The sequence below is a fragment of the Artibeus jamaicensis genome, unplaced genomic scaffold (assembly GCF_021234435.1).
Source record: "Artibeus jamaicensis isolate MK-2021 breed Jamaican fruit bat unplaced genomic scaffold, CSHL_Jam_final contig_354, whole genome shotgun sequence".
NCBI classification, from domain to species: domain Eukaryota; kingdom Metazoa; phylum Chordata; class Mammalia; order Chiroptera; family Phyllostomidae; genus Artibeus; species Artibeus jamaicensis.
The window spans coordinates 4,008,220-4,020,536 of NW_026521803.1; the positions used below are offsets into that span (position 1 = coordinate 4,008,220).

At 39.2% G+C, this 12,317-nt stretch overlaps 1 protein-coding gene across 3 annotated transcripts in view; it reads left to right on the plus strand.

Moving 5' to 3' along the window:
- Positions 1-12,317, plus strand: part of MYOM1 (myomesin 1) — a 158,284-nt gene that overhangs the window by 14,999 nt on the left and 130,968 nt on the right. For 2 of the 3 annotated variants that reach the window (XM_053664246.1, XM_053664248.1), the window contains exons 1-2: positions 1,981-2,154; positions 6,322-6,640. In XM_053664246.1, the coding sequence (XP_053520221.1) occupies positions 6,345-6,640 (296 nt within the window). In that variant the 5' untranslated portion in view covers positions 1,981-2,154; positions 6,322-6,344. Of the gene's footprint in view, positions 1-1,980; positions 2,155-6,321; positions 6,641-12,317 lie in introns of those variants that run through there. The other variant, XM_053664247.1, reaches the window with a different exon arrangement.

Here is a 12,317-nt window from a genome sequence, read left to right on the forward strand (position 1 = left end):
AAGTATGCATCCATATACAGATACACACAACTAAATGGTTGAAAACAAGTGTAATATGTTATATAGATTAGGCTCTGTGTAGAACAGACATAGGCTTGAATCTTCTGTCACATTCTACAATAGCTATGTGACTCTCTCTAAATCTCAATTTCATAGCCCATAAGAAGTTTTTATGTGCATGATGATCAAATAGATAGTGTAAAACAGCATTAATGCCTAGCATATAGCAACTGGTCATTAAATATTCACTATTATTATGATGATTTATATTTCTTATTTTTATGTTTCCTCTTTTTTTGCTTTGAGAAGATTTATAGCAATTTGTCACATTCTCTAGAAAAAGAGCTCACTGGGAACCATTCCAATGGCTGATGGGAATGTTTGGCAGCACACTGTCATTCTGTCTTGGATGTCTAGAGAACAAATGAGTTCTTGGGGGACAAAAAGCTTGGGAAATTTTCCCATGGATTCCAGAAAGCTAATATGTCCATATACACACTCACAAGAAGTGTATTTACAGAAAGAAATGCCAGGTTGAATTTGATGAGAACTAAGTAGAAGACATTCTTTCATATAGTTTGGGTAGCTCACAAGCTGACCATCAGTTATAAGTAGAGGCTTATACTGCACCTGAAAAACTGTTTCAAAATATCTAGCTTATTATAAACCAAATATCACTGCAAAGACACACAGCAATGCATGACAAAAAGTTCACAAGCTTTAGAACTCAAATATTTCTGAATGTACAAGTACTGCATTTATGTCATTTACTGGTTATGCACTTTTTGGCAAATGATTTGGCCACTTGAAACCTCTGTTTCCTCAGCTAGAAAATGAAGTTGATGATACTTACCTTTTAGGGTATTTCAAGAAATACTGAGGTCATGTATGTAAAGTGCTTACCACAGCTTCTGGCAACACATCAACTGTCGTTATCATCAAGGAAGTACTTGTAAAGCAGACTACAATATTGGGTTTCTTCAGTATTTTGATAGATGCAAGTGATCTGTCTTTAGTTGATATAATAGCACTATCAGAACATAAGCTGCTCAATACATAAATCTGAAAATTGAGCTTTTAAATTATTATTGTCAGTTAATAATTTGACATTTACCAAGTCTTTATTCTGTGGCAATCACTGTGTTAAATCTTTCTCTGTATTATCGCATTTAATGTCCACAGCAGTTCCATAATTTGGATGTTATTACCCCAATATTATAAGAAAGGCAAATGAAGGTTAGGGATAAGAAATAAAATGCTTGAGGTTATATGGCTATTAAGTGCCATCGATGGCCTGGAATCTACATCTGGTATGAATCCAAAGCAGGGGCCCTAACTACCAGGTTTTACTACCTCTTCCTTAGTTATACACAAAGAAAGAAAATCTTTTGTTAGATAGAATCTACTTTGCCTTCAGGAAAGTAAAACATTTTGCTTCTCACAGGCTTTACTTAAATGAATAGGGAGTCAGATATTCAAACCTGAAGCTGTGACTTTGTAAATTTTCTTGAAATGGAAAAAACCATGACTGTATCAAGCCACAATTGCTTCCATGTGTAACCCACTTCTTGCTTGTTTTGCTTCTAGTTAGCTGCAAGCTCTTTCTTCACCTTGTGTCTTTTAAATGTACTCTACATGTGTTATGAACAGCACACCCAGAAACATGTCTTGGCATTAAAATTCCATGAAGTCCATGCGGGGAATCAGATTACTACCCTTATTTTTAGCTCTCAACACAAACCACTCTGTTGCACTTTTAAATATCCAGTGATAAAGTGATATTGGAAATAGCTCCTCTAGCCAAATATAAATCCTACATTTGGTTTAAGTAGGCCAGACCCATTGATTGGCATTAATATCATTACATTACTGAGGCAGCTACCAGCCAGTGCCTCTCTTTTCCTCTCGGTTTAGGACTACCCTCCTCATTTGCTGCTATATTTATCTGCCTTCTTTGCCATAAAAGGCTGGCTGTGTGGCTCTGACATTCTGCTGCCTGACCACATGCATTATTTTTGAACTGGCCCCAGGGTCCTGTCTTTAGCCCTGCCTCTTAACTTTTTCTTGGATTTAACCTCCGTGGGTGTTTTATCTTTCATCCAGCTCCACAGCCACATCGGAACATTTCCACCATCATCACTCTTTTGGAAACTGGTAAGTGTGACATTGAGGCAGAAGAATGCACTTGATATTTTATGTGCTTAACAGCACTATGGTGTGTGTGGTTTCTTTCATTCTTCTGAGCTCAGCAGTTTTCTCAGAGATGCCAGAATAGCAGAGAAATAGGAAAGTGGAGCCTCTGGGAAGGAAGACAAGAGCAACAGAGTGCCAGCTTTTGCTGGCACAGCTATTCTCCCAGCTCACTGTATTCTTTTTAAATTAAGCTACCATTCCTGGAACTATAGGAATATAATAACAGTCTCAGATGGAACTGGAAGCGTGAGTTAGGTACTCTTTCCAAGCTGTAAGTCAGTGGTTTGGTTGAAATCCAGAATAGACGAGGCGACAGGAATTCATGTGCTTTTAATCCTCTGCACGCTTACAATAGTCCCTGATTACAAATTAGACCAAAAGGAGGTGAATTAACTCTGAAGTCACTAGCATCTAATTCGGTGATCTTGCTCTGACAATGCCATGTGGGTAGATGTGGGAGTGCATTATGACATTTCTAACCTGAAAATGGTTAAGCGGTATTTCAGAGCAACATAGATCCACACGCTGTGATCCTGAAGTTCCCACATTCTGTGAATAATTTTTACCAGCTTTTGGCCTCTAATGCCTGTACAAAAGTGTTGTGTCAGGATTAGTATTTCTTCCTAAGTTCCCAAATTATTTTCCAGCAGAAAATGCAGGTATTAGAGGAAAAGAAGACAACCAAACCATCTTCCTCCCCGCCCCCCACACATACTCTAGCTGTCATACGTTGGGGATAGTCTGCATTTACTTCAAGAGGTGGCGGTTGTACCTTCATTCTAGAGGTCAGAGCTGTGACAGTCAGTTCTATTCACTTAAAGCCAAGCCTGTTTACTTGTAATTCATTACCTATATACTTAGAATATTAAGTATTGTTAAAATTGAATATACTGGAAGAAAATAGAAATACAGTAGAGTAGAAAATAGAATGAGATGAGATATTTAAAGATTTTATTTTGTGAAAATAATAGCATTTTAAGTCATTTGAGTTGTGAATTTAGCTTATAATACATGGGAAGGTTATTCTTAATTTATTTGAACTCATTCAAATAACATTCGCCATGTTTCAATGTAGCATGTATCATAACAGAAACTTACCTAAATAATATCTTTACACAGCCAAACATAATATACTTTTATATTAATATATTCTAGTCCTTTTGTTTTATGAAAATTTATCTAATAATTATTCATTATGCATGATAATTGTGTATATTTTAGAACATAAAACAGCAATCTATTTAAGGGTTGAAGCAAAGTTGCTTGTTAGTGGCTATTTTTTTCCTCTTGAGAATTGTGATGTAGGCTGATATCTTTCATGAACCCTAAGAGAAATATTTCTAGAGTGAAGTTTGCTGGACTTTCTTCTCTAGGGAATACATGCTGACTTTTAAAATAGTTTAAATAAAAAGGTAGCTTTAAACTTGACAAAAATATGGCAAATTTAGAAGGATTCACTTCTCATGTAGAACTTTAAAAGACTTGAAAAAATGACTACCTCACAACAATCACTCATAAAATTTAAAAATAACATTTCAGAACATGCACCAAAGCATTAAAAAGTGAGGTAGGGGCTCCATAAAACTATTATTTCATCCGGGGCTGTCAGTGTGGCTGATAGGCTTCTGTCAGTGGGTACGTTATTGGGGAAAGCTAATGCAATGTAAAGTCTCTCCTCCCTATTCTAAGCAAACAAATCTTTGACTTACAGTAGAACTGTTAGCTCAAGTGCACAATGCAAATGATACACTGATTACCGACTTTCTTCTTTATGTTAGAGAATTAAAAACATTCATATTCTTTTTATGTAAATGTTTTATTTATTTATTTTTAGACAGTGGGGAAGCAAGGGTGAGAGACAGGGAGAGAAACATCATTGTGTGGTTGCCTCTCACATGCCCCTCACTGGGGACCTGGCCCACCACTCGGGCATGTGCCCTGACTGGGAATTGAACCAGTGACCCTTAGGTTGTCAGGCCGGTGGTCAATCCACCAAGGTACACCAGCCAGGGCAGAAACCTTCATATTCTTAATAGAGCAAATTTTTCTGTTTTGACACTATACCTTTTTGAAGTGTTTGTGAGATTTGATAGAACTCATTTTATAACATAAGCATACTCCAGATTTCAGTCTTAGGACTTTCATTTACATTTACTTTCACTCTAATCTTTGTTTTTTTGGGGGGTTGGTTTATCCATAAACTTGTGAATTCCAATTGTAGGTCTTCATCCTGTACCTTTACCCTCTCCACCAAAATCACATCCCTATCTTCCCATTTAACATCTTCACTAGGATGTCTAATAGGTATCTCAAATGTAAAATGTCTTAAATCAATCTCTTCTTCCATCCTGAACTGCTGTTTTCTTATACTCTTGCCCCACTCAGTTAATAGCAACTGCAATCTTGCAATTAAGCAAAAACCTTGGAGTCATTTCTCACTCCTTTCTTTCTATCACACCCTAATCCAGTAATTTCTGCGAATGGTATTGGTTCTACCTTCAAAACATGTGCAGTCTAATCACTTCTCACACTGCCGCTGCTATCGCTACCATCTCTAGCCTAGACTGTTGCAATGGTCTTTACATTAATTTGTCAGTGATCCCATAACAAAGAACCATAGTCTGGGTGGCTTCAACAACAGAAATTTACCTTCTCACAACTCTGGAGGCTAGAAATCTGAGATCAAGGTGTGGCAGAGTTGGTTTTTTTCTGAGGCAAGCCTCCCCCCCGCCCACACCCCGCACTGGGGGCTTGAAGATGGTTGTTTTCTTGTGCATCATCACAAGAAGTACATATCTGGGTCCTAATTTCCTCTTCACAGGGACAAGTCATGTTGGATTAGAACCCACCCTAATGACTTCATTTTAACCTGGTTTCTTCTGTAAGACCCTATCTCCAGATACAGTCACATTCTGAAATACTGGCAGTAGGACTTCAACCTATGAATTTTGGGTAATACAAGTTAGCTCATAACAGCTCTCATTGGTCTCCTGGCTTTTATTCTTGTTCCTCAACAGTCTATTATTCAGCATCAGCGAGAGTGATTCTCAGCTCAGAACCTTCTGCTGGCTTCTCCGTCTTTTCAGAAAAAAAGACAAAGTTCTTAGAGTTGCCTGTAGGATCATGTGCCCTTTGCCTACCACCCCACCCCACAGCATCATCTCCTATACCCTTCCCTGCAACCTCATGCCTCAGGTGTCCTCACTGGCTTACCAGCTACTCCTGGAGTATAACGAGCATGCCCACACCCCAGTGCATTTGCAATGGTTTAATATCTGGAACACGCTTCTCCCAGATATTCTCATGCTCAAATGTCGCTTAACAGTGAAGCTGTTTAAAATTGCTTCCCATCCCCCTTTACTGCTTTATTTTTCTCCATAGCATTTAACACATTCTAATGTACCTTATCATTTATTTATTTTCTCTATTGTCTATCTCCTGAAATACAATATATGTTTCTATATAAGGTTATCAGGACTGGGATTGTGTTTGTTTTGTTCATCTCTGTATTTCTTGTGCTGCAATAGTACTATGCTCATAGTAGGTCTCAGTCATTATTTATTGAACCAAAACCACATTGGCTCCATCATTACCTGTTCTCCCCGATGATGCCTCCATCAGAATAAAATGATGGAAACTTAGGAATACATTTTATGAAAGATCTGAGGAAAAGCGCAATAGCTCTGGTGGGGAAACTTTGTAAAGTATATATACATACAAGGAAGGGAGTGAAAGGGAAGGAAGGAAGGAAGGAAGGAAGGAAGGAAGGAAGGAAGGAAGGAAGGAAGGAAGGAAGGAAAGGAGGAAGGGAGGAAGGAAGGAAGGAAGGAAGGAAGGAAGGAAGGAAGGAAGGAAGGAAGGAAGGAAGGAAGGAAGGAAGGAAGGAAGGAAGGAAGGAAGGAAGGAAGGAAGGAAGGAAGGAGAGAGAACGCTGCACAAGGAAGGGAGGGCAGGAAGGGGCACACCTGGGCATGAAGTAGGAAGTTGATTAACTGGTTAAACTCAATTTCATATCATTTTTCCTTTACTCTCTCGAAAAGATAAGAGTATTAATTTACACATCGGTCTCGATGACTCATTCTGGAGATTTGTTTCTTAATTCACTCGAACATTATTGTTTTCCTACAGCTTGCCTGACTCCCTGAGGGCCCATGATGTCTCTGCCGTTTTATCAGACATTGCAGCAGCACTATGACCGCAGCTACTATAACAAGGACCTTCGCACCACCACGAGCCAGTACCTTGAGCAGGAGAAGAAAAGTTCTGCCATCTACACCCACGGCTCCGCGGCCTACAGCAGCCGCTCCTCGGCGGCGCACCGCCAGGAATCCCAGGCCTTCAGCCAGGCGGCCGAGGCCTCCTACCAGCACCGGGCGGCCGAGTCCTCCTTCGCGTCTGCAGTCAGTCGCAAGGCCGCCTCAGCCTACGATTATGGCTACTCCCACGGGTATGTCAAAAGCAGCCTTGAACTTTAGGGCAGAGACAACCTTAGGGTAGTCTCTGCATACTCCTCTCACATGTCTTCTTTTCTTTCTAAATCTGGTATTCCTACATTTATAATAGGTGCGGAGCGCAGAAAGCTAGTGTATTTGGGAGACCCGGGACTTCCGCCTACCTATTTCCCTTCATCCCGCTCTTTTAAGTTTCACGAAGAGCTTCCCAGTCATGCTGAGGAGTCTGGCTTGATTCTTAGAAACAGAGATGGTTTGGCACAGGTGCATTCGCAGCAGCAGACCCAGAAAATACCATTTCAACACTCACAACAGATTTCCTGGCTTTCCGAATGTTTTACTTAGATGAGAAGACAGTAGGGAATTTAAAATTCACAGGTCGCAGGAGTCAAAAGTACAGCAAAGATATGTTCTATTTTTTCAGTATCTGAAAGACAATATTGAAATGCAGAACTGTTATTCAAACAGCAGATATTTTCTTGAGCTGGAGCATTTTATTAAAACACACCCTATCTCACTCAGTCAACCTAAGAACATCAGGAACAAACCTGGAGACCCACAAAATTAGGTTAATTAGCCCATTGCAATGAGGAAACAAGGTCGAGGAAAGAGAGAGTAACTATAGGATTCTAGAAAGAGTGGAATCTAGATGCAAGTCTGTTCTGCAAAGTGAGCCCAGAGTGCTGTTTTGATTTATTTATTTATCTATTTTGGGAGGAAAAAGTAAGCTGAGGGAAGTGTGGGCTGTCCTATTAAGAAAACCCTTGTGTGGGACTCAGCTCCTGGGCTGGGGATCAAGCTGCTTTTCTGTGTCAACAGCTCCTGAGACCTCTCAGGCAAGAGTGCAAGGTCTCATTCTTACTGAAAGAATTTCAAATAGCAGACTTGCTCATAGACTTTTATATTAGATAAGAAAGCTCCTCAGTGGGTCTGTAGTCACTCAAGGAAGGAGGCTACCATGACACTTTGTAGCAGCAGTGTCCTGGGGAGAAATGTTTCCTGTGATTTTGCAGTTGGCTTCTCTGTCTGTTGTTCCAGCCTGCTGAGCAGATACTTACTTTCTAGGTCCAAGCTAGTTTTCATTTTTTTCAATACTCAGAAAGAAAGTTTCATGGGGATTCAGTGTGTGGTTTTATTAAAAAGCTATCTATAGTCCTCAGAAAGAATTGCTGAATTTCAACACGTTAAAGTTTCTGGCTATGTGGTAAATAACCACCTGTTGCCTTAAATTCTCTCCAGAGCATCTGACATTGGTCACATTTTTTGTTATAAACATAATAACATGTTATGTCTTACAAAATTTGAGCCCACAAAATAGCTACTAGGACATCTGGAAAAGGCATTTATTTCTGGGAGTTTAAAAGGTTACGGAGGAAATGACACAGTTGTATGTATGAACAGAAGTGAGGAAGGTTTCTGAAGGCAGATTCCTGATTTCCTATGGGAGTAAGTAGCACCTGATCTATGGCTGTCCTTTCATGGGCTCCGACAGCGACCTCCTGGGAGCCTCTGCTATGTTCAGTAGCAGAGCCAGAGTCCAAGGGGGTTTACCTGAAATGTATGATGTCAACATTCTGAGATTCCATTTAAAATGGAACAAGATCTTTTTGCAGTCTCACTGTCATGAGTCATATTCTGCCACTGGGTATTCATTAGGACCTCGAATTGGCTGCAAATATGGAAATATTGTCACCAAGTGAAATCCATTTCTTTTAGCACTTGCTTCAAGTGAACTGCCTGGCAAAGGAAAGTCGGAAGGAATGAATACCATGTGTATGTGACAGCATCATTTCGAACTCCTGAGCAATGTTCCACAGATACGTTTAATAACCCATGTGGGAAAGCAGCTGTCTTATAAGAAAGGGGGTTGTATTTTAAATATTCATTTTCCTGGACTATCTGTGCTGAGTCTGTAGGAGATGGGTATTTTTATTATCATCTCATGTTAATGTAATTCCTTCTGTTGTGATTTCATTTTCCCAGTGCTGTAGAATCTACAGTGTTAATGAATTTGTACTTTTGACTTCTTTATTTCTTCAACTCTATTGCTAAATTTTATATTAAAATTATTTTACTTTTACACAAGTCCTTCTTTTAACCACATGTGCAATATTTATATTTATTTATAATCTGATCTGATACACCTACCAAACATTAGTAATTGAACTTTTGGAAATTTTAATGTTTTTTTAGAAGACATTTGCTCTATATAATCTTTGAAAGGCTTAGTCATTTAGCTGTAAAGAGTCTCACATAATACACTTTCTATAGGGAATGGAACTGTAATTGTTTTTCTGTAGTCAACCTCAGATGTTCTTCCTTCCTGCTATGTATGTATGTATGTACATAGGTATTTATTAACAGTTTGCTATGTTTGCACAACTCAAACTTCTTGGTAAAAACATGTTGACCTATAAACAAGAAAGGGAAGAAAATGCTTACCTAATTCTGGGAATATTTTAGTCTTTTTTGTACTAGACCTAGAGTTAACAGGTGCACCTTTGACCATTTCAAAACCCTCTTCATTCCTATAGGTTGTATTTTAGCTTTTCCAAAGTGGAGCAAGTTTTTCCTGCTAAATGAAGGATCTCTCTCTGGATGGTCAACAGTGTTGTTGATTGAATGAACCCCCTAGGGTTGGAACTGCACTTCTGTGGAGTATATGTAAGCATAGGGTGTGATCTAATTTTAGCCTCTGCTTTGTAGTTAGATGTCTAGTGTTAACGTGGAAACTATGGAGATCTATGTTGTGCTCAGGAGCTGGCTGACCTCTGTCTTAAGAACAATGGCTCACTCAGCGTCAGTGTGGCTATAGCACAGATCAGTTACCAATTGCATTTTGAGCCAGTGGTTATAAAATAAATTCTGGAGGCTTATTCTAAATGCCTGTATTATTAGTCACAATGAGGAAAAAACTAAAGTGAAGAAAATAGTTCAGGAAGACAAAATAATACAAAATTACTGTATTATACTAGCAATCCACAAATACTATCAGGAATTGAAAGAGAAATGGCACTCATGACCACTTGCAAACATCAGGCAAGGGTTCTCAACCTCCATTCTTAAAGAGGTTTCAACAGTCTTGCATGATCTGAAGTTATGTGAAAAATTATACACAGATGAGAATTTTTTTTCTGAGAAGGGCTGTAGCTTTCATCAAATTCTCAGGGAACTTTTGTGAGTCAACAATGGTCAGAACCACTACACCAGAAAGTCTACATATATACCAAACAGCCCAGTGTGTGACCTGAGAATTCCTTATCTAATGCCAATCTTATAAGGATTTAAGATGAAATAAGGCAGATGTTTACAGAAAATGTGGTATTATAGAAAACAAGTTACCTTCTGTTCTTTTGAGTAAGCTGGATCACACATTAAAATGGAAGTAATAAAAGAAATATCTTGTTACATTTGGTAAGTAGGAATGAATAACTTTAAAAAACCAGTGAACAACATAGGACAGTTCTTGGGTGATAGAGGGCTTCAGAGCTGTCTCAACCCTCTGCGGTAATGGAGGACATTTAATCATCTGATTCTAAACAAACTAAAATTGAGCACATATGATGCAGTTAACACAGCATCACATTGGCCCTGAGAAGTATTTACTTCAGAAAAGAGAAAATTGTAGACCAAAAAGGTTAAATGACCTCTGTTACACTAAGAAGTAGTGAAACAGTGATTTAAACTACCCTGTCATGGAAGTTCCCCACTCCAAAGCCAGCTGTGGTCAGCAACTCTCCTTGACCACACTGCCACCAGATTTTTCTTGAAGCATCAATACATGGGTTTTCATTGTGCTTCTTTTTATTTTTCCCTTCTTCTGGAGAAGCCACTGAGCAACACAAAATAACCAAGATTTAGAGCAAGGAACAATAGATAGACAGGAACAAACTCCAGGACAAAGAGTCCTAGGACATTCATGAATGCCAAGCTTGGAACCTTACAGGTTCTTTAACTTCTTACTTAGAACCAAACAGAGACTCACAAGGGACTCTGGAAGATAGCAGTTTGGGGATGAGAAAACTGGGACTTGAGTGACTTGCCCAGGAAAGTCTGCCTAACTTTAAATTGTGCTCCTTATCTACACTCTTGTCAAGTTAATTGCCTCCTCTGTTACTATCCTAACAATAACCTTTTTTGGAATTACTAGAGTTTGCAAAGAACATGGTAATGCTCAGACTAATTCTAAATTCAGATACAAGATACCAGTGCTAAAAATAGAGACCACTAACACAGAAACCCCCACCTTTTATTGGTGGATCTGGTTATAAGAAAGTCTGAGTGGGGCCTGAAAACTTGCTTCATCTCCCACTCCAAAGTAGCTGCAAAAGACGTTACCAAAGAAATCTACTGCCTTGTGGACATTTTTGTGTCTTGATCTCAGCCATTGGCATAGTTCAGTGTCTGTTTTCCACATATCCATTCCCAGAGGTTATAATAGGAAATGAATAGCTTTTGGGGTTGAATAAGCCCATGTATACAGTGGTCCTCACTCATTCAGTTTCACATTCCACAGTTTGTTACCCACAGTCAACCTTGGCCCCAAAATATTAAATAGAAAGTCCCAGAAATAAACAATCTGTAAGTTTTAAGTTGCACACCACTTGAGTATGGTGATGAAACTTCACACTGCCCTGCACTGTCCCATCCAAAGTGTGAATCAATCCTCTGTGTGTGTATCCACACCGTACACGATAACTGCCTGTTAGTCACTTAGTGGATGTCTGGTCATCACACTGACTCTCTTGGTATTGCAGTGTTTGTATTCAAGTAACCCTTATTTTACTTAATAATAACTGCAAAGAGCAAGAGTGGGGATGCTGGCAGTCACTATGCCAAGGAGAAGCCATAAAGTGCTTCCTTTAAGTGAAAAGATTTGTATATTTTAGAAAAAAACATAGTATACATAGGGTTTCCACTGGACATCGTAGAATATGTCTCCTTGGATAAGAGGGGACTACTGTACTTGCAATCGGGCTTATGACTTTGAATAAGCTAATTAACCTCTCAGTTTCTTCATTAGACAAATGAGAAAAATGAGTGTTCCTCCAGTTGGGAGGTCTTAAAGATATAATCTTCATAGGATTCAGTGCAATGGCTGTCATGTGGGGAACACTCAGTGAGGTTTAGGTGTTGTTGTTTATTCCTTCAGTAAATATTTACCAACTGCCTCATGTGTGCTATGCACTGCTCTAGGTGCTCAGAATAAATTACTGCTCAAAACTGACAAAGATTCGTGTGCTTACAGGGCATATATTCTACCACATAGACATAAGCCATAAACAATAAATGTAATTCTAGAAAGATGTTAAGTTGTATATTATGCTAGAAGGTAATAAATGTCATGAGAGCAATAGAATTAGAGTAGGGTGAGAGATATCAGGAATGGGGGGTGGGGTGCAGGCTGCAATTTTCGACAGGGAGGTCAGGCCTCATTGAGAAGGTGATATCTGAGCAAAGACATAAGTTGTTAAGGGAGTTCGCCATGAGCTTATCTGGGGGAAAGGTACACCGGGTATCAGGAACAGCCACTGCAAGGCCTTACTTACAACAAGAATAGCATCAAAGCCAGTGAGGGAAGAATAGAAGGAAGAGATGTCAGAAGAGTAATGGACAGAGCAGGGCCAATCACGTTGATCCCTGTGCGCTGCTGTAAAGACTTTATTCTCAGTT